The 25612-nt window shown below is 38.6% G+C and overlaps 4 protein-coding genes across 5 annotated transcripts in view; 2 read left to right on the forward strand and 2 right to left on the reverse strand.

Moving 5' to 3' along the window:
- Positions 1–1794: 1794 nt before the first annotated feature.
- On the reverse strand, positions 1795–18759 carry LOC136251191 (ubiquitin domain-containing protein UBFD1-like). Of its 2 annotated transcripts, none has more exons than XM_066043580.1 (9): positions 18628–18759; positions 18335–18478; positions 18240–18275; positions 15726–15869; positions 10734–10765; positions 10616–10681; positions 10463–10568; positions 10324–10406; positions 1795–2131 (listed from the first exon to the last, which is right to left on the reverse strand). In XM_066043580.1, the coding sequence occupies exons 1-9, from the start codon at positions 18662–18664 to the stop codon at positions 2024–2026; spliced, it is 756 nt and encodes a 251-aa protein (XP_065899652.1). In that variant the 5' UTR covers positions 18665–18759; the 3' UTR covers positions 1795–2023. The 2 variants fall into 2 exon arrangements, with proteins under 2 accessions (XP_065899652.1, XP_065899651.1); XM_066043579.1 differs by having other exon boundaries at positions 10734–10768.
- LOC136251189 (cyclin-F-like) lies at positions 18670–22366 on the forward strand. The gene is made up of 14 exons (XM_066043576.1): positions 18670–18954; positions 19010–19122; positions 19186–19253; positions 19302–19498; positions 19550–19603; positions 19664–19921; positions 19971–20044; positions 20103–20267; positions 20651–20774; positions 20826–20944; positions 20994–21055; positions 21199–21286; positions 21340–21402; positions 21648–22366. Exons 1-14 carry the CDS (start codon positions 18799–18801, stop codon positions 22135–22137), a joined length of 2031 nt encoding a protein of 676 aa, XP_065899648.1. The 5' UTR covers positions 18670–18798; the 3' UTR covers positions 22138–22366.
- On the reverse strand, positions 22233–25462 carry LOC136251190 (TBC1 domain family member 16-like). Its single transcript, XM_066043578.1, has 5 exons — positions 24591–25462; positions 23674–23822; positions 23493–23621; positions 23116–23305; positions 22233–22876 (listed from the first exon to the last, which is right to left on the reverse strand). Exons 1-5 carry the CDS (start codon positions 25410–25412, stop codon positions 22385–22387), a joined length of 1782 nt encoding a protein of 593 aa, XP_065899650.1. The 5' UTR covers positions 25413–25462; the 3' UTR covers positions 22233–22384.
- The window catches only part of LOC136251188 (LLGL scribble cell polarity complex component 2-like), a 29222-nt gene continuing 29027 nt past the window's right edge, over positions 25418–25612 (forward strand). Inside the window, exon 1 of the mRNA XM_066043575.1 lies at positions 25418–25578. Coding sequence (XP_065899647.1) covers positions 25498–25578 — 81 coding nt within the window. The 5' untranslated portion in view covers positions 25418–25497. The remainder of the gene's footprint in view (positions 25579–25612) is intronic.

Raw genomic sequence — 25612 nt, forward strand, 5'->3', positions numbered from 1 at the left:
TGTGGTGCCTCAGGACACAACCCCAAGATTAAAAGTTGTTAAAAATTATTACCATGCAGGCTCATGCATGATTCCATGGATCATGGATAACATTCAATAGCTTATGTGCAGTCATGAAAAAATTAAACTAGTGGAGAAATCCACAAATTCTTCCAACTGAAAATGAAAATCGCAAGAATTAGTTACTAAACTTGTATGTTCTATTTAATACTATGTGTACATCCTTATTACCTGAAGTTACAGTAGCCTGACCTTTGACTACCTGAACACTCAGTTATTTGAACAGTAGAAATGGTAGAGTATTTTGTCTATGAGGTGTGCATCCTATTAGAGTAATTGAACAGAGTTCTGTATGGGCTTTGAATATTCAAACTTACTTTTTCTTGTCAGGCTGAAGCAATGTGTAAAAGTGAAAAAATCAAGCCTGTATCATTGGTCGTTATTGAGTTATATATGCTTGTTAGGCAGTTGGTAAGTTTGGAGGCGTCAATCCTGTATTATACTCATCTTTATACTTTAGTATAATGCATACTATACTATTGCATATATGGTTTCAGTTTATTTACCACATTACCTGAAATTGCTTATATCTATTATAATGTCCACACTATTCCATCACATATATGGTTTCAGTATGTTTAACACATTAACTAAAGCCTTACATGAGATGGTTAGTATAATACAGGTTATTCCAAGCTTTTTAGTATTCAATAAGCCACTGGAAATACCATCTTATATCCCTCTTTTTTCACAGTGCAATACTGGAAAGTAGAGGCGTAGCTACAAAATTTAGTGAGGGAGCTAAGCAGGGTGGTGAATGGTTGATACATTTGTTCAATGTGTAAAGCTCACTCAGTATTATTAATTATTACTGTGTAAAACTCACAGGATGAGTATGTAAATATATAATTATACAAGCTGTGGGGAAGAGTTGAGCAGATAAATCTTAAATTGGTTAGGGTTGTCCAGTTCAACTATTGATTGGGGTAATTTGTTCCGTTTGATGGTCAAGAGTAAAAATCAGGATTAAGTTCTAGAGAAAATACTGATTGTGTCCATGGGTAGTCAGTGAATGAGGTGTAAAAGTTACAGAAGTTCATTTGTAGAACATTGTTAGCTTTAAAATTGTTCAAGTAATAGCCACTCAAGTTGTTCTAACATGTTAGTTACACCACTGTAGTAGGAAATATCATTCATAACTGAACTCTGTTGCTCTCTTTCTATCTGATACTGTAAATGTGGTGACCAACTGCAGCATGCACAACACGCCAGGGTCTGGGGGCATGCCCCCAGGAAGTTTTTAGCTTTTTGAATTTTGAGATTTCATAATAAATAACTGTTTTATTTAGTACATGACTGCTCCAGAACTATTAAGAGTATCTGACTGCTCTATTAGAGTATATCAATCTAGGGCAAGCCCCCTCTAAGAATGGGGAACTCTAGCCCTCATAGCTCCTACGCCTATGTTGCCAAGGCACCATGAAGGTATTGTGAGGCTGGTTTCTGGTCAATATATTCTTTTTTGTAAGTGCAAGCCTTTACTTCATGTTCTTAGATTATTGTTGTTATTACCTATTAGCTCTGTATACACTGCATTTCACTGTTCTTGTTTTTTTCTGTACCTTTGTGTTGCCAAACTTTAATAGCCAGTAAGGTGTTCTGCTGCCAACTTACAACTTTTCAAATTACAGAAGGGATTTCTAGAACACAAAGAAACCCCCTTCCTATGTCCCATGTCAAGCAATTTGAATCACTATGCAGCCTTGTCACTTTTAACAATAAGGAAAAGCTTGGTTGAATTTGCCAGTCCTATTGTCTTTACCATAAGATTTGATGTTCATAGTATACCACAAAAACTACATTCATTTGTTAATTGTAAATTAATTATATAATAATGCAAATTATTAGCAAAGCAGCAGTAGCTCTAGCTCATTGATAGTAATTTGACACTCATAAAGTTATTATCCACACAAAAGTGGGTGTGGCTGGGTGGAAACAAAATAATAAGGAGGCACAGCTAACGCTAGTATGTCCACTTTCCTAAAATGGTGTCCTTGATGGCATCCACATATTGAGCTGGTACCCAGTAGATCCAGTAACGTGACATTTCAGTAGGTCCCAATTGGATAGCCTATAGAAATAGCAATGTGCTATATATCATCAATTACTATGACATAATCTTTATATCATAATGCACAATGGTGTATACATTTACTGGACATGATGTTTTAAGAAAACTTATTTTCTTTAATGAGAGACTTCCAGTAGGTGATGAAAAAGTGTAAATGACAGAAAATAAGTTAGGTTGCCAATTTGAAGTTCTGGTTCCATCAAGGAATTGAACCTTCTATTTCATTAGAGAGGGCTCACTCTATCCTCTAAGCTATAAACCACACACAACAGTAAAAGCCAAGGGGGTAGGACATGACGTCATGGTAATTGTGTGAAATATGTATCTCTGTACTGTACATTGTACCATAGGGCTAAGCTCTAGTAAACCATGAAGTTTAGTGCACCGATAATCAAATCGTTTATTGGAAAAACCATATATCAGCGGCTGTGTTTTTTTTGTATATCGGTATTGGATCGGCACCAAAATGAAATACAGATATACGAATCTATTCAGAAATATACCACTTTAGCGTGGGCGTTCAAAGGCACCGCTCAGGTTTAACTCGCATATTGCCCAGGAAAGAGGTTTGCCAATGATTTTGATACCCAGCCAGTTCAAAGGAACAATGTGCTTTGACTCATTATATTGAGTGACATAGAGTTTGTATTGTGGGACTCACTTTTGTAGTGGTTGCTAAGCTGAGTATATTTGCTAAGATAGACTAGTTGGTTGTTACTAAATGATAATGAAGGCACAAAATAATTGGCTGGGCGATCATGGATGCGTATTTCTACCCACTGCGTATTAGCTTTTGAACAGACCACAGAACAGCAAAGCTACTACTGCTACGTTGAAATAGGTTAGCAACTTACAGTCCTAAGTACTTAACTTAATATAATAACTTACTTACTGTCCCAATAGCGAAGTTAGTTGGCTTAACTTAGTACAAAAATGATAACAATATAAACTCAATCCCACAATCGCAAGTTTTCTAACATTGCGTGTTGAAGCATAGTAACATATTAATTACGGTTTAACATATAGACAACGTTTTGATGGCTATAGCCCACGCTTTTAAAACCACGATCGATTTTCAGATGCTACTGTATAAAACAAACGGGATGAGTTCTCGTTAGTTCTTTCACCTATTAGGTGTAGTGGTGTGCGATATTTCAAAAAAATATCGATATCACGATAATCTGTCAATATCGTTATCGTATCGATTTCTATACCACTTTAGCAGATTTCGATATTATCGAAAAGTTTCGATAATTATCGAAATATCGAAGAATCTTTCGATGATTATCGAAATATCGAAGAATATTTCCATAAATTAACAGCATTTAGTGTGTGATTGCACAATCACGCTTGAAATGAAGGTTGGTTCTGTACAATCTAGCTACTTTAAAAGCTTGTCTACCAGTTTTATAGGCTTATTATTAGTTCTATGCAATAGCTTTGGGGTGTAAAATGTATTTGAAGCATATTTATAAATATCGGCCGCCCACGCAATTACTCCACCCACACAATTAAACATTATCGAAAATCGAATCGAAATTCAATATATCGTATCGATATCGTATCGAAATGAAAATCTTGATATCGCACACCACTAATTAGGTGAGTGTGCCCCAAGTGGTATATATATCACTTATACCACGGCTGCTTGGGATTTTGCTGACATATACACCTGCAGCCCTCGGGCTTTGGGTGTATATATCAGCAAAATCCCTCGCAGCTGTGGTATAACTATTAAATACATGCTCATGTGTACCAAATGATGTTTACAAATGTAATGAGTTACATTTTCCTGTATTACAATGTTGTTATTTCTGCTTCAGTGTACTGTCAGCTGTTGTTGTAGCAATACTGCCACTATAAACAAGCTAAAGTAGGCCTTCACAATCAAATTTCTAGTAAAAATTGCTATAAAATAGACATGTTGTACTATATCGGATCAGCTACTTTCATCAGCTTGAAAATATTATCCAATATTGGCTTTCGGAATATTGGCAAAATCTCATATCGGTGCAACACTAGACTTTAGTGCTGTGTTTATTTTTAGAAGTGGTAGGTACTTCACTACAGTACAAATCCTTTTATCTACTAATCCCCAGGGATATTAAAAAACCTGCTTATATATAAAGGCATGTAGAGCTGGAATGGCTAAGGTGTTTACTTGCAGTTTGTCATGCTGTTCACACAAAAAATCTCAGAGCGAATTTTACCCTACACCCTTGAATTCAATGATGGCAAACAATGGCTAGTAGAAGCTTCAATCAAAGGTAACTTTTTATGATGACTGTCTTGTTTGACACAAGACCCACTTCAACACATGCAGAAACTTGTGAGAAAAGTGGGTCACAGCAAAAGAATGCAGATGGACAGACAGACAATTTTTCATCTTTATACATATAGATACACTTCTCATACATACTAACCATCACATTATGTAATAGCTAAGCAATACGGTAGGATGCACTGATTAATTAGCAATACATTGGAATTTAGTGAAATACATGGCAACACTATAAAAATGTCAGCATTATAGTGAGGTAGCAGATCTTTGATAGCAATTTTAGGTTCTGATAGTTATGCATAGTCCACCACTTGCACCCGTTCTTTACAAACACAAGATACTACTACAAACGCAAGATGCTACAGCTATACTCACTTGGAATTATCAATAAAAAATGTCACACTTCAGAAACAATAATGTATAGAGCTGCAAAGATGAATAACTCTAAGAGGATTTAAGAAACAATGAAGGCAAGCGGTGTGTAGGTTGAACTTGACTCAATCCGAGCACTGCCAGCCCATTTTGAGTGGATAAACAACTGAGTGTATAAAGAAGACAATCCACATCTGAAAGTGTGACTGGCAACACAGTTCAGTATTCTGAATATTATGCAGAACTGGATGGTGATGCGAAGGCAAAATACGAGGAAAAGATGAGGATGATTGGCCTAAAGTTTAGATCCATACTGTCACCCATTTCTCCACTGTGGAATGGTATGAATGGCCTGAAGTCCTACATACAGAGGTTTTTAATATTTTAACCAACACAACAAGTTACTGTAGATACGAAACAACAGCAGAAATACAGAAGTCTGGAGGTGTTGGCCTGTTCTCACATTGCTTCTTTGTTGTTTGCAGCACCGAGCTAAGTTTACGAGCCACCATGTCCTTGTTTGTGGTTGCTGCCATTATTTCGATCAGTACTAATTGCAAAAATAGCACAAATTGACTTTTGTCTCCTTCACAAAAGCATAAACACTTGATGAAAGCCAGTGAAGCTAATGGTCCTACAAATAGTGATGAGTTGCAGCAAACAAAAAAGACAGCATCAATACTAAACGAAGAAGAATACAAGTATGTTTGAATTGTTACAATCTGTAGGTAGCCCTGTTATTTTATCACTGTTAGGCATACACACCTTTGAGGAAAAGTGGCAAAGCCACTCACAGAACAAAACTTTAAATTATCATATCCAGAATTACATTGCCAGGCCCAAAGTTGAGATGACTGGAACACAAGCAGATTCTCGGCTGTGGTACCAACAATGAGCAGGATGTGATACAGCTTCAAAACTGAAACAGGTATTGCATATAGAGAATAATCTCATCAATCTGTTATCCAGAATCTCACAAGGCAATGCCAGTTGCATGTAAGTATGGTTGTGAGCATGAGAATATAGCGAGGGAGAGGTATGTTAAGTTACCATGATCACTTCTTCGTTATCAAGTCAGACCTTATTTACATCCATCATTCCCCCTTTTTGGTGCTACAGCTGATGGGATATTACTACATACCTGGTGTTTTGGAGATCAACTGTCTCTTTCAAATATTATTTAAACAGGCAGGATCACTCTGTTTAGAAGAAAATGGAGATAGTTTGCAGCTAAAGGAAGAGCATGCATACTATCATCATGTTCAGCTCAGGATGAAAATATGTCAGGTGGCCCATTGAACATGTTGATTTTGTTGTGTGGAAGGAAGAAAAACTATTTGTACAGAGGATATCAATGGAGAAAGAGTTACTTATGAAGGACAGGACCATTTGTGAAGCTGGCAATACTGCCAGGAAAGTTGTTCACTTGGCAAAAGGCAAGCTTAAATGGCTCAACAGTATGATGTTTCAAATAATAATGAAGAACAACTGTGGTACTATTACAAAAAGGGTAAAGACTATGGAGCGATAGGTGGCAACAATGAACAATGTCTCATACAGTGGTATCATTTCTCATGTCTACAAATGAGCCAAGCGATGTATCTAAAGGAAAGGCGTTCAAGCTTATGGACAAGAAAGGACATTCTGGTATACAGGATTATTTACCTGTTTATGAAATGCTAGCTTGGCTGGTTCCAAATCTGTAAACTCTCCAACATTTAGCTGCAGCTTTAATTGCACTAGCACGTACTGCTGAAATAGCAGACAATCTACTGATTTGGGTAACTCCTTTGCAGCTAAGTTATAAATGACCTACAAAACTTGGCAGCCCTATAAAATATTTAACTTGTTTTAGTATCATCTTTCACTCATACTTTACTTAATACTTGTTTAAACAGGGATGCTACCTTTCTAGTTTCCTTTTTTCCTGCCTAACTTCTGACAATTGTTGTTTCAAACCAGCACATTTGGTACAAGCTCTTCATTAGTTTCTTCAAGAACTCCATTCGTCGTCTCAGTTGCTCACTTTTTCCTCTGCTCTACTTTAGCATTGTGTCTTTCTCTTTGTATTTCCTCTAACTGCTTTCTCTCTGCTTCTTTCTTTAATTTCTCCCTTCTCTCTGCCTCTCATCACATGTTTTCCCTTCCATTGTAAACTCTTACTCAGTATAGACAATACAGCAACCAGCAGCACAGCAATTCTTTGGCATCAATAACAAACAATACACTCATGTGTTCACTCAAAATGGTGCTGATAAATTACGAGGCATTTTGAAAATAACATGTCCCCTGAATGTAGAATAGTCATCCATTTTCGGTTTGTAATTCCTCTGCTCCCACTCAAAACTGAAATTCATGATTAAATGCATTACGAGTACAGCAGAACCTTAGTTATCCGAACCATTTCAAACCACCTAGTGTTCAGAAAACTGAAAAGTCCATAACTCCTACACCTATAAACAGAACAACCAGTACTTTGATAGGACACTACAAAATCAGGTGGATTTTATTTCAACAGTTAATCGAGAATTATTGGTGCAGAATTATTGGTCCTGAGCACCATAAGAAGTGCTTACATACAGTAACTACTCTAATAGAACATACAGTAGTTGACAAAATACTCTAATTGAGCAGCCACTTCCCGAGAGGAATCTAGGTCTTTTATCAGCATTGAAACCGGGTCACTACTGCTGGCCCGGATGACCCGGATAGCAATCCAGGTTGGATAAATTAAAAGTGAGGCGTGCACCAAGAGCTTTGTTTTGAGTGCTCGACTAGCACATTAAACACCAGGGTGTCTATAATTAACGATGTTGCATGGTTCCACGTAAGTTTGCAGAAAGCAAAATACATTTCCTGCAAGTGGGTGTGGCTTTGTACATATCTAACACACCATAATTACAAACAGTGTGACACATTTCCAATGTAAAGTCGGCGTGGCTCATGAAAGAAGCTGTCCTAGACCATATCTCATATAACAACATTCCAATATTGGGCATGGCTCCAAATAAGCCTGCAGGCAGTTATGAGCATGGTTTACATACCTACAGACTTTAATATCACAGACAAATTAGTGTGGCTGCACGGATGGCTGCAGACAGTAGTCCAATAAGTGGGTGTGGCTCAGGAAAGAAGCTGGGTTGCATCAGGACTTGACTATGACGCATTTATACACTTCCATATTGTCCAACTAATTAAGTTGGCTTTGTGGGTGATACATTTTGAATTTAAGCTGATTGTCCTAGCGGTATATCACTGGTGGAGCAGTAAATGTCTGGGTTGGGCCAGTTTGGCTCAGAATTGAAATACTTATCAAAAACCCTGTATCAAGGCATTAATTTTTCATATCAATACCTTTCTTCAGTAGCATATTTAATGCCACAAAATTATTTGAAGTGCTATTACTTGGTAGATACCTGTAATTTCATGATTGGATCAAGACCACACTCATTAATAGATTAATAACAATCAAGCACAGAGACTACTTCTCTTAACAATCTGTTTATGCGATCATAATGACCACACCCCTCATTATTGGTCTAGCTGTATTTGTAACACTAGAACAGTAATAGTGACATGCCTCCCGGTATATAGGTGAAAGGCTGACTCAAGATACTCTAACCCTAACAAAACAGTCAAAATGTATATGTAGCTGTGTGCTATAACAAAAATACCTGACAATAAAAATGAAGTAGGGATCCAAGTGATAAAAAGTAGTGAAACAAGAGATGAGTGATGCTATTACAGCATAAGGAGAAAATCCCTACTTTGGCGAACAAAATGATTGTTATAAAACATATTGATAACATGCTATCGTAAGGATTTTCTCACAGAGCTATGCTTTAATACTATTATTCATCACTACTTTATTGCTAGGATCCCTACTAGGGATGCAACAATACGGGTAAATACCATATTCAGGGATTTTTCTAGGGAGGCAAAGGGGGCATTTTGCCCCCCCTGAAAATGATTTTGCCCCCCTGAACTCAGCCCAATGATGAAACAATGATAAATTGATTTGAAATCATAAAATTTAGTCGATAGCTAGCTAGCTACAATAAAACAAATTTAGCCTAATTTAAGTTCTGCCTCCCCCCCTCAATTTCTGAAAAACTCGGATTGCCCCCCCCCCCCTGAATTTATTTTCTAGAAAAATCCCTTGCATATTGCCTTAAAAATATATTGCAATTTATTGCTGCATTACAATATTTGGATTAGGGCCTTTGACAACGTCAGAGTGCTATACTTATGTAAATAACTCATTTAAGCTTCATAAGATACAGCAGATAGCATTAGTGTACACCCACCAGTCAAAAGCTGTTATAATGGCCAACAGTTATTAAAGTACAAGTAGGCAGTACTACAACCAGCACTGATTGTTTAGGATATGTGGCTTCTAAAACATCAACAATTACATTCTGGTGGCTTTGATGCCTGCCCTCCAGGAGGGTGGCAGCTATAGGTCAATTATCCACAAGCCACAGCTCATTACAACCCAGCAATATATTTAATAGTTATACTACGGCTGCGAGGGATTTTGTTGATATATACACCCAAAGTCCAAGGGCTGCGGGTGTATATGTCAGCAAAATCCCAAGCAGCCGTGATATATATCACTTGGGGTGCACCCACCTAATAGGTGAAAGAACTAACGAGAACTCATCCCGTTTGTTTTATACAGTAGCATCTGAAAATCAATCGTGGTTTTAAAAGCGTGGGCTAATAGCCATCAAAACGTTGTCCATACGTTAAAACGTCGCTAATACGTTACTATGCTTCAACACGCTGTTAGAAAACTTGCGATTGTGGGATTGAGTTTATATTGTTATTATTTTTGTACTAAGTTAAGCCAACTAACTTCGCTATTGGAACAGTAAGTAAGTTATTATATTAAGCTAAGTACTTAGGACTGTAAGTTACTAACCTATTTCAATGTAGCAGTAGTAGCTTTGCTGTTTCATGGTCTGTTCAAAGGCTGATACGCAGTGAGTAGAAATACGCATCCACAATCGCCCAAACGATTATTTTATACCACCTTCATTATACTTTAGTAACAACCAACTAGTCTATCTTAGCCTATGTAGTAAGCTTAGCAACTACTACAAAAACGAGTCCCACAATACAAAGCTCTATGTCGCTCAATATAACAAGTCAAAGCATCGATTCTTTGAACTGGCTGGGTATCAAAGTCATTGGCAAACCGCTTTCCCATGATATTGCCCAGGCAGCAATATGCAAGTTAAACACCGAGCGGCGCCTTTGAATGCCCACGCTAAAGTGGTATATATTGTAATACAGCAATATATTGCAATAAGCAATATATCGATATGTTTCATCACACATATTGTATTGTATTGTGATAGAAAATATTGCAATATATCAATACATTGTTGCACCCCTAATCCCTACTTCATTTATTAAATCAATATTTTTTTCTTTTACACTGGTTCCGGAAAAAATTTTCCAACAAAATATGAAAAAGGGGCCAGCTATGCAAGACCACCAATGTAACAAAAGCTAAAGAAGTCAGTACACTTACCAACATGTGATAGCGTTCATGACCTTTGATTGGCTCAGATACAATATTCTTTATGGAGCCCATCATTATTTTTTCTGTACGTTCTAATGATAGCACAACAGGTTACACATCAGTACACACCAAAAGATGATCTTAATACCTTTAGTGCCTAGCCACACTTGGTCATCTTCTAACTTGAATGTAAGCCGTACCTTGCTACCATGCTTATTTACCATACCAGACAAAGGTTGTGCTGGTAACCCTTCCTATGAAACATTTAGTATTACAATAATCATTTTAGAAAACTGCTCACTTTGATTCCAAGTATTCCAGGCATGGCATCTTCAGGCACTCCTCTCTCTATTACCTTCTTGTGTTCCTAACAGTTAGTACATGTCATATTACATCATATGACATCACTGAAACAGTACCTTCTGTTGGGATAGTGGCTCAGCAGCAGGACCTACTATATATTAGTGTTAAGTGTGTACAATAGTATGGTTCTAAGGTACATGTGCTTTAGTGTTTTAAACTGTCCTATGTAAGACAAGTATGGCAACTTCATTATCAACATTTCATGAAGTGACACAAAGAACTAACTATATTTCAACAGATGCTACCTGTTAGCATCAAAGCCAGACTAGAAGGTGGTGACAGCTGTCAGTAATAGAACAAGAAATTTTGGTTAGGTTGGACTGAACAGATCATACAGTAAGGATTAGTAAATGCTATGCTTACTTGGCTTAACACTACACCTCAAATAGTAGTTGCATTAAATACCGTCCAGCAGGTTATTGCTGAGAGGTACAAATTTTTGCGAACAAACAGCAAAAATGTCAAATTTATGTGTTTGCATAAATTTGACATCTTACTTATGCTCTTCCCAAAAGACATAATGCAGTCAATGCCGTACTGTGGGTTACATGTATGTGTGAGGTCCAAATTTGGGAATCGAAATTTTAACTATTAAAAATTTCACAATTATGCGCCTTTAAGAGTAATTAAGACACAGAGCAGTAAGGGTCATACCAGTTCAACAAACAGTAGAAGAAACAACATTACAGTACAACAAACAATCTTGAAATTAATTAATTAATAAACAAGACTACTGACTCAGATAATTAATTAATTAAAACCACTGTATACTTGTGTCTGAGAAAAATTATACAATGTATAAAACAGGTGTACACCCAAACTGGCTACAAGTCAGGTGTGGATACATAGCTGGTTCTCTAAATTAATTTGGTAAATTACATGCTCACTTGTTTATGTGTCCACATGAATAAAGTTTTAAAAATAAGTAATTACATTATATAAAAGGCTATTTATCAACCATATGTGACTGGCTAAGCAAAAACTGATTGTTTTTTGCACATTCCTCAAATCCAATTTATTGCTTCCCTGTTTTCTATATAATAGTTAGACGTCAAGAACCAGGGTTCTACGGGATTTAGAAAACTCGAAGGCCCTGGGCTGTAGCGCCTGAGCGCAGCGAGGGCGCTACTAAGGGCCTGAGGGTTTTCTAAATCCCGTAGAACCCAGTGGTTCTTGACGTCTAACTTATTTAGACTACAACTCGTTATTGTACCTTGAGTTGACAGCTACTTGTAAATAGGAAATGTATGGCTAATTACTAGAAACAAGCCCTCTACACCTCCTGACATGGCGGGACCTCAGCGTGGCTGTTGCTACCCGTTTAAACGCCCATGCGTTGCCAATGTTACAGGCGCGTGCTATGTATCGAAGTACTGGACTCAGCGAGTGGACTACAACTCATTGTTGCTGTTGTTGTGCCTCGACAGCTGCTTGTAAGCAAGTAATGTAGTGTTGATTAGTACAAACAAGCCCATTACACCTCCCTCTAATTCAGTACGGCCGTTACTAGCCATTTAAATGCCCATGCGTTGCCAATGTTACAGGCGCGTAATTATCGTGTTTCGTATCGCCTCAGAGCGTGGTCTCTATTGGACATGACCGTGGCTCTACGAGATTTAGAGACCACGTTTTCAGCCAATCAAATTTCAGTATCAAACTTGTTGTAGTCTAAAGTAACAAAGAAGCAGACAGCCAAACCTTTTATGATAAATAGTTATAGCGCTGGACAGTTGGAATAACAATAAATTAGATTTGTACAGCAAGAACACAGCAAAATATTACAGATGTTTAATATAACTCATGACTGAAACATGCTATGAAGACTGGACTTGGCTCAATCCGTTCACTATAAACTGGTAAATCCATCAAGGTATAGTGCTTGTAGTATTTTCACTGTATTCCTCTGTTTGGGCCATCACTCCAACAAAGAAAAGACAACTACACCCTGTATAAACTTTATTTTTACTGCACCATAAAAAAAGTGCCCAAAATTCAAGTGCCTTTGCTGTACGAACATGAAACAAAACTTTTCTTACTCTCCATGAACAGGCAAACCAGCATGATGATATACAGATTTTATTGATTTGAGCTGTGTTTCAGTGCATACTGAAGCAATTAAAACATGAGTTAATTTTTTGTGCAGCATGCATTTGTTTATCCCATTTGTTTCAATAGCAAAATAGAATTTTGCACAACAACCGGTTTTGCTCAGTTGATCACATATTATTTAACAGAGTATTGTGGTGTGATACATCTATACTGAAAATGTGCAACTAAATGCCCAATGTGTTACTGCAATGTGGGTACTGCTAATAGCAAAACCTCTCGTCATTGGCCTATAGCAACAATAGTGAGTACTACAATTAGAGCTGGGCAATAGTAAAAAAATATCAAGTATTGTGATATTAATCTTCAAATCGTATCATGATATTTAGCCTCTACACTATCGTGATGGATGTAACACTTCTAAATGACTACAAAGTAGTTCTATTCATAAACCATATTCTTGCCTTTTCACAAGAAAGGAGCAATGATTAGGTATAAACATTTAACAATGTATAAAACAGCAAGTTTGTTCACAAAATTCTCAATTGTGCAAGCAGCTAACACTGATCTGTCATTTAGGTACTATCGTGATACATATCATTATCATGATACTTTCATTACTATCGATCGTCTTGTGAAATTTTTGCTATCACCCACCACTAACTACAATTGAACAGTAGGCATGACATCACAAAACACTGAAGTAGGGCTGGAACGAAGATCAAAATTAAGGCGATAGAACAAAGATCAAATTAAGCTATACTGAAGGGTAGTGTGATCATTTATATTTCAGAAGGCTCAGTCTCACATATCAATGGTGTTTTGGCCTATTTCTAAACATTACAGCTTGTTGGTAGTACAATTCTGTATGGTGCACACCGGAAATGGCTTGCGCATGTGCAAAAACTGCCTTATAAATACCCAACCGGATGGTCACACTTCGACCTTTTTTCAAGCTCACCGTAGTTTGTTGGTTGTGTTTCTACATCGTCTTCGATGGATAGCGAAATCTTGGAGCAGCTCAAGAAACTATCTAATGGAATGGCATTAATATGCCAAGACGTCGACACGTTGAAGCACGAGCTTGCTTCAGCGTCCTACCTCAGTCGACAACAGGGAGGAGGATGAAACGACAGACGAGTCTGTCCAACCCTCTGGCCAGCCAGTTGCTAACAACAGTGGTCTGGCGTCCTTAACCAAGGCTCCTCATGGGCTTAAAAAATGGATGTCCATGATCCACTGTTGGACGACGATCTACCAGCAAAGGAAACAGTACCCATCAAGGTTGTTCCAGTGATCGACCTTCCTGAACAATGCATTTACTTGCAAGATGACATGAGCTGATAGATGGGCCTTGTGTAGCCTTTATATACTTCCGCAAAACTAGCCGACAAGAGCCCTTTTCCTTGATGCAATGATGGGATCTGAATGATCCAGAGCTTCTTAAGTCGACGGACTGTTCCCTGTACACCTTACAAGGACTAATATTAGAGGCGAATGACCGCTCAGCCAGCTCCTAGATGTGGTGAACGATCCCAACCCTTAGGTAACCATAGACCAGATAGGTGATGCTGTCGATACAGCCAATGCCTCCAACAAGATATCTCTAATGAGGAGGACGAAGGTCCTGGAGAAATATAACAAGGATCTGGTGTCCTTTGCTGCAGCCAGGAGCGTATCAAATCATATGGACAAGGGAGCATGTAACTTTGTAAAGAGCAAAATTCAAACATGGCTGCCATGTACTATAATATGTAACTTTTAAAATATCCTAATTTGCATATTATGGAGAGGCGCATGCTCAAATACGTCACGTTTTTGCTGCGATGAAGCGAAGCTATGGAAATGAAGTTCAATGGCATGATGGAGGAATTATAGCACAGGCTTAGCAGGACAGTCTTTCTACAGTCATTGATCATGCAAAATTACTCCGCTTGACTATTCCAAGCTTTATCTTCGACTCGACGATCTTCCTATCGAAGCAGTTTTGCTACTTTCACACAAGACGATGGTGTAGCAGCCCATACAGTGTATCCCTGTTGCGCATAAGAATGATGCAACCAATTATACACATAGTAACATTGGACGCCATGTTTGAATTTCGCCCATAGTATTGGTAGCGTATGGAGTTACATACTCCCTTGTCCATAGGATTCGATGAGCTCCTGCTGCAGCCCAGGAGTGAGATTGGGCAAGTACAGTCCCTCTCCTGTTTGGTCCGAACTTCTTAAAGGAAGCTGCTGACTATGTACAGAATCTCCAGCTGGTCGGGAAAGTGAAGCAGCCATCCCAGAGTTGTTAGCAGCCCCCACCCTTCTCCTTCAGGGTCAGCAAGGGGGGCAAAGGCTCACAGTCATGCAAATAACCTCCATACTCACAACCAGCCAGTCAGAAGACTTATCCCTCAGGAAGGAGAAGCTTCCCAAAGAAGAAATAACTAGAATCAACAATTATGCACAATGTATTGATGAATTAAAAAATTGTTGTGAATCCTATGTTGATCAAAGCACAGAGCTCATTGAAGCAGGTTGGCTCTATTTGTCAATACCTGGAAGGTGTTAAGAAAGGACAGTTGGGGGCATTACAGACTGTCAAAGGGTTTCAAATTCCCTTTGTAGGGCAACCTGTTCAGGAAAGGAAGCAAACAGTGCCTTCCTTCCCATCAGAGCAACTAGCTCAAATGCACCTCCTTCCCAGTCCATCACAGAAAACAAGATACACATCAATTAAGGTTGCATTTATACTATTTCTCTAGTATGATAGACTAAGTACAGAGTGGAGTATCTGGGACCAAGGTCACATGAGAGGCAGTCTTAAAAGAAGACTCATGATAGTATAAGAACGACAGTTTCTTTAAAAATAAATCACTGTATTTAATTTATTGCTTACGCTACTCAATAAGGTACTTCTGATACACATAGCAGGGTAGTGGCAGTCACAGGGAGCTAGATTTACTGTATAGAATTACACACAAAAGCTATACTGGTGTAACATGAACATACCTGAAGATGCTGTTGATGATTTTGTAGTTTCTGGTAGAGGTGGAGCTACTGTCAGTACATCTTGTATGGTTGATCCCATCACCATCATCTTAGCTCCCTTGGTTAGCTTGATGTCTCGTAGTGTGCTATCATCCTTTAGCATACCTAGACATCAATACCAAATTACAGGGAGACACTTAATCCCTAAAGTATCTTCTATTGAAATGCATCATATTTCAGGCATTACATATCAACAACTAGCAGACCACAAAGACTCAAAATAAACCATGATGCACGTGAACTTTAAATGAGCTGCCGGGTATATATTAGGCACATAGACCTTAAACCACAGGTGAACATCATAGGCGTATCTAGAAGACACTGCTGGGGGGGCTGAGGGGGGGCAAGAAGTTATAGGATAAAACAGTGTTTATTCCACTAAGAGGAGGAAAATGGAACTCTAGTATGCAAGTTATATTCATTTGTACAACTTTGTTTGGCATAGCTAGCTGGATGAAGAATGTGCACCTAAGACTCTAGTTGGATTTCTGAGAAAATTTTTAAATTAGACCTCTTATAGGTTTGAGTTTGGGAGCATTTTTGATAGCTACTAGATAACAAAATGCATGCTTTGCAAAGCTTATCAGTTAGATAAAACCTGTATGATGGTAAAGTGTATTGCAAAATATTAAAGGCAGCATCGTTATAATAATTTACAAAAATTGTCAGATAATATTAGAATTGCGACTGTTCTATTAGAGTAGTGACTGCTCCATTAGAGTATCTCTATCTTTAGTACAAATATTCAAACTTATTTGTCTCATTTCATTCACAGTGTACAGTTTATCACTGTAAAGTGCATTTATAACTGTTGTCTTCTATTTGCCTGTTGGCTTTCTGTACTTCTGAACACAGTGTGAATGCATGATTCCTGTTTCTGGTGCCAATATAGTCCTGTAAGTCCAAGGGGGACAAGAGAAAGGCCAGGGGGGCATAGCCCCCTCTCAGATCCACCTATGGTGAGCATTACATACCTACCTGGGAACAGGTCAGTATATTACTCAACTGCAGTTAGGTAATTACTCACCTGTGGTTTGAGGCATGTGACACACAAATGCGTGCCATGCCTATCTGCAGGCTAATAGCCCACGCCACACAACCAATCACCCCAGCCAGTAAAGAGTCCACCCAATAGGTTCATATGGGTGGTGGCAGATAATGTTGCTGACATTTGTTGATATGAATGAACAAGTTCTAGGGACAAATATGTTTACTAAGACCCACAATCAATTGTATCAAACTCAATTGCTAGAGGAATTCTACAAACAACTCTACTATGCCAAACTAGCTACGGCAAATTACACGTGAGTTGCATGTATATGGTGCGTTAATGTTTCACGTAGTGCATCTTAATTACGAGGCATGCCATATATCATATGAACCATGGCTACTTTGGTGTATTGCACTATTATTAATTCTTCATCCTCAGTCACTAGAAATTTACTATAGATAAACCCCCTGGCTTTGCCTCAGTATATTCATAAACAGTACATTTTATACTCACAAACAATCAGCACAATGCTGTTCCTCCTTGTTGGAATGATATTAAAAAAAAAACACCTTAAAAACATACATGCATATACAAACACAAAGTAAGACAATAGCAAACATTGCACCACACACACAAACAAACAACACTGGATTTTTTGTATCACTCCAACAAGGAGGAACAGCATTGTGCCAATTGTTGAAAGTAAATCAATCAATTTCCTTCAACTTCAGAAGTACAATACACCTTATAACTATGGCTGTGTGTCTCAAAATGTAACCAAAGTTAAAGAGAGAGCCATCATTACTGTATACACAATAACTCGGGACCTCAGTCCAGAGATGCCAAGGTTCACAATCACTTAGGAGTGAGATTACTCTGACCAGATGTAGATTTACAAATCAATGCGCCACAGAGCCCCCATTGTCATTTTAGGAAGGCTCTACACAAAAGTTACTATGCACAAAGCAACATACAAGTTAATAGAGTAATTGCCATTTACAGGATGTAACAGTGTAATGCATATAGCTGGTAGTTCCTCAATACATAAACAACTTGATGCATCTATTATATTAGTGCAGTTGGATAGCTAAACTAGTACTTTTAGCTGCAGTCACTTCATGTCTAGCTCTCAGCTTTAGACAGAACCCATCACACAATGAATGGCATTACTGCCACACACTCCATCCTTGTAAGCCTGCCAAACTCAATCTAATGCCTACTTTAGTGTTATTTATAACTTGAATGTTTAAAAATAATTCAGTTATAAGTGCATGCAGTTGAACTTGGAGCTTGTAATCGATGGCAAATATTGAAGAAGAGTATAGCCACTCTGCAATGCGTGACATTAGCAGTTCCATGCGTGTGAGCATGAGATTGCATGCAGATGAGTGAGACTCACACCCAATGTGTGAGACTTGGTGTGTCTGTCAGTCTCACACAACAATAACTGGATTCCACTAAGGAGATCTGTGCAATTAGCTAACCTTTGTACATTAGTTTCATCATGGCTGGCGGAATACCTACAAAAAAAAAAGTTATAGCAGTTAATTCAACACAAACAGGTCCAAATAATGCTCACCACATAGCGTGTTTATGTGTTCCTTTAATTGGTCGATTCTGTGGTCTAGTGGAAAGGATACATCGTAGGTGCTCTTTTTCCACACTACTTTGAAGTCTATTTTTTCTAGTTCAGCGTCGTTCACATCATTTGTGGCGCTTGTATCTGTAGAACACGTACACGCATGACATGTGCTGTATTCTAATTAAATAATGCGCGCTTAAATCGCCCTAGAACATGATATCATTGCGACTACACGCGACAAGTATATAACACTCTTAAAGTATACACGAGGCACCCACACTAATCCATACCGTTACTCCCTGAAGGCGAGGAGCTGCTTTCTGCCATGTAACCTTGTGCGCATGCGCAGTCATCACCTAGTAGCAACTTTAAATGGGCAGCGGGCTATTTGAGATTCAAAGGAGTGATAATGTGTTGCTACGAGAAACATCGCCCTGATTGGGAGAAGTAGACTCGAAATAATGCCACGTGGGTCGCCGGATCAGTTGTCAGACCCAGAACCGGCAAGCGCTTCATGCGCTTCATGCGCTTCATCGCCACTCTTAGAATTGCCCACTGAACTGTTGGTAATGATCTTGGAATATTTGCCACTTCGGGATTTGACCAAAATTTGTTTGGTACAAATTTATTATCATGATAGTGATGATATTATGTGTGTCTGGGCTACCATAGGTATGTTACCAGTTAAATGGTATAGTGAACAGCGAACATTTCACGTCTCTGTGGACGAAAGCCTCGCTAGAACAACTGTGGCCATCACAAAACAGCACACACATTATACAAAAGTTAGTTGAACATTGATTATAAGGGACATAATAATTATACTCTCCTTGTTACCTCAATAACAGAGCTGCTAAGCGTGGGAACGCTGAAGCTTTAATAAAGCTGTCTGTAGCTTACTTGTACAGTGAAGGAGGTTAGTATTACATTAAGTGGTAATACATTATGTATTATTGCTATACAGTACCAGAAGGTGATGGTAAAGGAACTATAGCCTCTAGTAATGGAGTCACTGCATCCAGGCTGCTGTCACAAGCAGAGAGAAGGATTGCAAATCAAGAACCTTTCTCTTGGGTGCTGATTAGACCTCCATGGACCTCAACTGGTCTGTGCTGTAAGGCATGTGTCTGTGAGCACATGAAGTTACATCATGATGAAGAGGTGACCAGTGCCTTGCACTAAAGATTGCTACTAATATTTTGTGTAATGTAGAAACCATCTTCAGCGATTCCATATTGTATTGGTAAAGTGCTGAGTTTTTTAGAGGTGTGTGTATGCGTGTGAACACTTGTGTTTAGGCCACCTGTCATATCCTCATATTTACAGCCACCTCAAAATGATGATGCAGTTGTTTGGTTCAGAAAAGCAGCTGATCTTGGCTGCCCATATGCCACTTATGAGTTATGGCAACTAGACGCTGGTGACAAGCGCTGGACAACAGTAGAAGAGATACAACTCGTGCGCAGGCTCAGAGCCTTGGCCAGTACCAACATTTGGCCTGCCCGTCTTGACCTCTGCCTAGCATACATCAACCACCAATATGGTGGGATTAACAAAGATCAGGCAACCCAGTTTGTAAAACATGTTAGTCTACTTTAAATTTGTAAATGTGTATGATTTAAGTCACTATCAGGTATTTGACCAAGCTAAACCAGCATATACTAACAAGCTGTTCACCATTCAGAAGAAGTTAAACTATACCATGAGGTATTGAATGGATGATAATAATAGAGTATACAAAATTAATTGATATTATTATTGGCAGGTATATATTAGTGGACTGGTTGATTGAGGTTAGTGAGATGAAGGAGTTTAGTACGCTGGTGCTACATGTAGCCGTGGACTGTGTTGACCGGTATCTACAGCTTCGGCCAATATCTCGCAATTGGCTACAGCTAGTGGGGATCACTGCTTTGCTGCTGGCAGCCAGGTAACATTGGACATGTGTGTATGCTAATACTGTAATAATTAAAATTAATCACCATTGCATTGCTAATTAAATTGTAACTAAAATGACAGTTAATTAATTACTAATTTGTATGCCAATGTTTGGTAATTGTAATTAAATAACTACAACAAACCCTGCTGTGTCTGTGTAAATATTGTAGAATACAATTGTCATGGCATGTAGCATATGCATGTCTCTGTGTGTGTGTGTGTGTGTGTAGGTGAGCAAATGTACATGTGTACATGTCTGGGCGCATAAGTGTTGTGTGCAGGTATATGCTGTCTTGTTTGTCAGTACATAAGAGTGAGATGCCATACATAAAGACTGTTATTAGCCATACATAAAGACAACTGTTATGTTTACAGATGGATTGGTAGCACCATTATCACAGTCAGAGAGGCAGCATGGCTGACAGAGAACACATATCGATATGAAGATGTGGTCCGAACCGTTGGAGAGATGCTGTCTGTCTTTAATGGCTGTATACGAGTAAGCCCAACATTCCATTAGTCAGGAAATCTAATACTATTTCACATACAGCTCCCTTGTACTGCCGACTATCTCGATATGATGCTCAAGATATGCAAAGCTGGTGATAAGTTGAGGCACATGTGTCAGTATATCTCTGAGTCTGCACTGCTCTATACTGAACTGAGAATGTTAGTAGTTGTAGCTTGTAGTGTACTGTGGTTACCTGTTGGTGTTTAGCATCTCTCCAAGTGTGCTAGCTGCAGCTGTTGTGTTGTTGTCAAATGTCTTAGTCTACCAAGGTGAGTGTGTGTAATGTGTGTGCTGTATTGTAAGCCTCTATACATCTGTGAGTGTGTTGATTACTATAGTGACACTATTGTGGTGTACATGTGGTATAATTATTGTGTTATGCATGATATGGACAGTGAGTGTCATATTACAGAAGCAGTTTGGACACAATCATTGGTCAACTTCACTGGCCTACACATGGACCAGTTAGCTCCATATTGTGTTAACATTTATTCATACTGGTGAGAGTGTACACACACCCACTGACCCTTGACACAACACTGACTTCCAACAGTTTTGCTGGTGAACATCCTGTAACTGACCACAGAAACAATGTGCTCCAGGCAGTACAGAACAGGCAAGTTGACATGTATGACTGAAACAGGGTCCACACATACAGAGAACCTGTTGTTAATGTAGGCACTTAAAATTGAGAGCACCTGTGTAATGCAGACCAAACTGACCTGGTAAATCAGGTTGGTCTCAGGGCATTGCACAAAATTCTAAATATATTTCAGCAGTCCAAATACTAAGGCATAGTGAATCCAGTCACACTTTCGTAATCATAGCGTACAGTGATTATTGTGGTATACATGTATGTAGGTTTAGCAGTGACCAATATTCTGCTGTCAGCAAGATAGGCACATTATCACTGGATCTAGTCAAAGAACATCTAGACTATCAATCATTACAAGCCTTGTCATCTCTAACCAGTCAGGGGTCTCAGGAATCAATGATTTTATCCGATTGGACAGAATCCGAAGACATGGAGGCATCACAGTTACAAAAAGACAGAAGTAGTTTGTCAGAAGAGGAACAAGTTACAATTAGCCTTGAGGCTTCACAAAGGATAGCTTGTAAAGAGACATATCGGGCACCACCAGATCAAGAATTTATGGATATGAGCATTCACTTGCAGAAACCCACAGTGGTTAAACAAAAGCAAATCCATAATGGAGACAGCTCCCGTCAACCCCTGAGGCAAATAAACAATACATTCCAGGGACAGGGAAAGTCCCCTGGACCTTCGAAGATTTCATCATCTTCCAGTAGTCGAGAGAAAAGAACTCGTAAACCCAAAATTTATAATTGAATTTTTTTTTGTTTGCCATCTTGTTAGTGGCTTAGTTTTGTGATGGCTATTGATAATCCTCTATATTTGTAGTACTTAATTTTGTAAATATTGAATCAATGTGTGTACTTTGTTGATGATTTGATACAGCAAACAAATATGTAACACATGTTATATTGTATACAAAATAAAATCTGTTTTATATATATATACAGTATTTAAATAATATAATACAAGCAATACACAACAATCATAAGTGGAAGAGTAGTTAGCAAGGTGTTGAAGTCTCCCAGGTTTTGCTCAGACAATTTGTAGAACATTTACAAATCAGTTTTGGCCTACCTGGCTTGTCCCATGCATCCAGGTCATTGAAAATTAGCCGTAGTGAACATGGTGCTTCCTTTAACTGCTGAAATTGATACAGAAATCCCCTTGCTTGTGAAAGGACAATATTTGCAGGCATAGAGGGTGATAATGAATTAAAATGAACAATGAGTTCATCAAGTCCAAGCGATTTTTCAACTGCTTTCATCCCATACATTGCCATTATGGCAATGCACACAAACAAATGAAAAAATGGTGACTCGTACTTTATCCAACATGCTTCCCACACTAACAAAGCATCTTCAAACATAAATTCTCTCTTGAAACAAACCAACAGCCATCTGTGACAGAACAGATAGTCCTTTCCATGGTAGATCCCTTGAAGGTATTGGTAAAACTGAGGCAGTAACAGTTCTGTTAATGGTCTCAATATTTTCTGTAAAACAAACACCCACATCACATATGTGTATACCAAAAGACGACAAGTCATTAGGTACAGAACATAACCATTTGATGTTGGAAATTTCCAAGTCAAAAGGGTAGTCAAAGAAGCTCCTAAGCTTGGGATAAGTAACTAAAAATTCACATCCTAATGCAAGTGAACTAAAGCTATTGCCTCATAATCCTTTACCCTGTATCTAATGATCTGTGGTCTTGTGGCTTTCCAAAACTTACAAGTTGGCTCTCCATGCATATAGACACTGATGCTGGTTTGAAGAAGACAGACTGCTCCACAAGTCGTGTGAAACACCAGAATGCCATCACCTCATCTTCCAGGCTGAGAAGTAATGGAGCAAGCAAGTCTGTCATACCCTGTGTATAGCTCACCATAGGGTCGTACAAGACATACGCCAACAGCACAGATCTGAAACAGAACAACAATGACTATTCTCTCTCAAAAGACCCTCTGAACAAAGGACACTATACATCGCACCTCAAGTTCCTACACACTACAAAAGTTAACAATATAACAAAATTTTCAGCTGGTCATAAAGTTTCCAATATAAAGAGGGTGAGCTGTACAAATGTCCGGTGCATCATAAACTTAATACCTTAATAGGTCAACGTGCTGGTGAGGGTTACTACTAGATTCATCCGCACACTTTGTTCTAACCACATCTTTTTCAATTAAAATTTCTGCCTCTTTGTATGCTTCCTCTGCTTCATCTTTTAGTGTTTCCCTAATAAGGAGTACAACAATACTATATTTAGTAACATGCTATGGTACTCTACTTTTTAGCTAGTAGCACTTTATAATCTCTGATAAGTTCTTCCATTGTTTGGTGACGTTCTTGAGTTGTTGACTTCCACGAGAAAATTCCCAATAGAAATGGCCAAACTTCCTTACGTATATTACTGGAAACACCACGAAAGAAAACAACCTGTAGAAATGGTGTGCATATGTACACAATCACTACAGTAATGATCAGTAGTAAATTTGCTCTTATAATGTCCACTATATAGTCTTACAGACTAAAACATCACTTTATCTAGCCACCTCTTTACTAAGCCACATTTCACCATGCCAAAATTAAACATGCTACGGTATAACTCCAAGATCCCATTACTAAGACCACCTCATCATAGTGACCATGTCAAGTAGGTCTGAAACATGGCTAAAAGTGTACACCATCATACTAAATGTTCATTTTGACCATAGATTGGTTGTACAATGTGTGGTAGAGCTGCGAAACTGGACAGAATATCATAACCACTGACACACTGAATTGAATGACAATTCCTATAATTTTAATGCTGCACCTAACATGTAACCATACACGCCCTTAAATTTGTAATACAGTTCATCACATTGTCCTTATAGTGGCCAAAGTAATAGGTACCTAGTGATATTACCAAAAGTTAATATTATTAACTCTTGATACACTGTACCTACATATAGCAGAATCCTATTGCAAGTGTGATATCAATGTTAAAGCATGAGAAATGTACATTTTTGGGTGAATATCTTAGAGGTCGGTTATTAAAAAAAAAAAAACCAACTGGAATAACTGGCCGGTTACCCAGTAAGGTTCCACAGCACTAATGAGTGGTCTCATTAATCAGCATCCATGTGTTTACAAAAAGGGAAAATATTTATAACTTGAATACACATCGGTCTTAAACTGACTGCGCTCTGCTATATACAGTACCTTTTGAATCAACTTTAGAGCAGTTATACGACCTTCTCGATCATGAAGGTCATTCCATGTCTCCAAGTTCAGTTGTGTCTGCACCTCATATTCAGAGGGATGCATCTCCTTTAGTCCTAACTGTGGAGCATACACAACAAATGTCACTTGTCTCTGACTATGATCATTTTCATCATCTGGACTGGTTTCCTTGAGAAAACGACATCCTCTTAGTAATTCTGTCAGCCTATCCAGACCGCCAGAAATAAATTTAAAAATGTGAAATATACCATTCTTATTGTAGAAGACTAGTTGTCCATTTGAAAGCGAAAACTCTGCACCAATTTGGTCTGATTCTTGTGCATAGAATAGTTTAACCATTTCCAGGTTGTTCAATTCAATGGAGACTGTATTGTTAGTATTGTTGGAAGCCACAGAAGTTGTATCATTTGTTTCCTTGGCAGTTACCCTTCTTAACTCGCTGTTAGCCACCCAATGTACCATGTAACTGCTTCCATGGAATGAGATCTCGTGAGACCTCATATAGAAGTATCCTGATTCATCATCGCTTCGTCTGTGGTTCTTGTGTCTTGGGGACGGGGAGGCACTGGAAATGCGGAGTAAAACATTGTTTTTAGCAAAAACGACTCCTTCTTCTGAAACTGACGGTACAGGCGCCTCTAAAACTACACTTTTTGGTTCTTTGATGATGACTTGTTCACTCGCATCGTAACTGACGTCAGCATTCAGACTAGTTTTCGTTGCTCCTGGTAGACTATATTCCACGTCGCTGGTCGAGTGTTGAGTGGCGCGTCGGAAGGGCCAGGTGAACCACGACTTCATTTAGAGCTCATTATAAGACACGTGATGCACATAAGTGCACGTGCTGACATTCAAGAAATCGAAGTTTTGGTGCACTAGTGTGAAAATGAAGCGCCTTAGGTCGCGCAGGACTACAGGCGGGTTGAAGGTACCAGAGATCAGTGGGGACAACTTCTCTTTCATGCAAGTGAGTGGCTAGACGCGATAGACATGAAAATATC

The sequence above is a fragment of the Dysidea avara genome, chromosome 3 (genome assembly GCF_963678975.1).
Source record: "Dysidea avara chromosome 3, odDysAvar1.4, whole genome shotgun sequence".
Lineage (NCBI taxonomy): Eukaryota > Metazoa > Porifera > Demospongiae > Dictyoceratida > Dysideidae > Dysidea > Dysidea avara.

Excerpts from the sequence above, each read along its gene's own strand:
- LOC136251191 (XM_066043579.1), bottom strand. The coding sequence starts at position 18,664 with ATGGCAGAAAGCAGCTCCTCGCCTTCAGGGAGTAACG. Across the intron at positions 18,479-18,627 it reads CTCGCCTTCAGGGAGTAACG|ATACAAGCGCCACAAATGAT; the intron begins GTATGGATTAGT and ends CGTGTTCTACAG. Across the intron at positions 10,569-10,615 it reads CTGGAATACTTGGAATCAAA|GAAGGGTTACCAGCACAACC; the intron begins GTGAGCAGTTTT and ends AATGTTTCATAG.
- LOC136251189 (XM_066043576.1), top strand. The coding sequence starts at position 18,799 with ATGCCACGTGGGTCGCCGGATCAGTTGTCAGACCCAGAACCGGCAAGC. Across the intron at positions 19,123-19,185 it reads AGCACACACATTATACAAAA|AGCTGCTAAGCGTGGGAACG; the intron begins GTTAGTTGAACA and ends CCTCAATAACAG. Across the intron at positions 21,287-21,339 it reads GTTAACATTTATTCATACTG|TTTTGCTGGTGAACATCCTG; the intron begins GTGAGAGTGTAC and ends GACTTCCAACAG.
- LOC136251190 (XM_066043578.1), bottom strand. The coding sequence starts at position 25,412 with ATGAAGTCGTGGTTCACCTGGCCCTTCCGACGCGCCACTCAACACTCG. Across the intron at positions 23,823-24,590 it reads CTCTAAAGTTGATTCAAAAG|GTTGTTTTCTTTCGTGGTGT; the intron begins GTACTGTATATA and ends CCATTTCTACAG. Across the intron at positions 23,306-23,492 it reads CAGCACGTTGACCTATTAAG|ATCTGTGCTGTTGGCGTATG; the intron begins GTATTAAGTTTA and ends GTTCTGTTTCAG.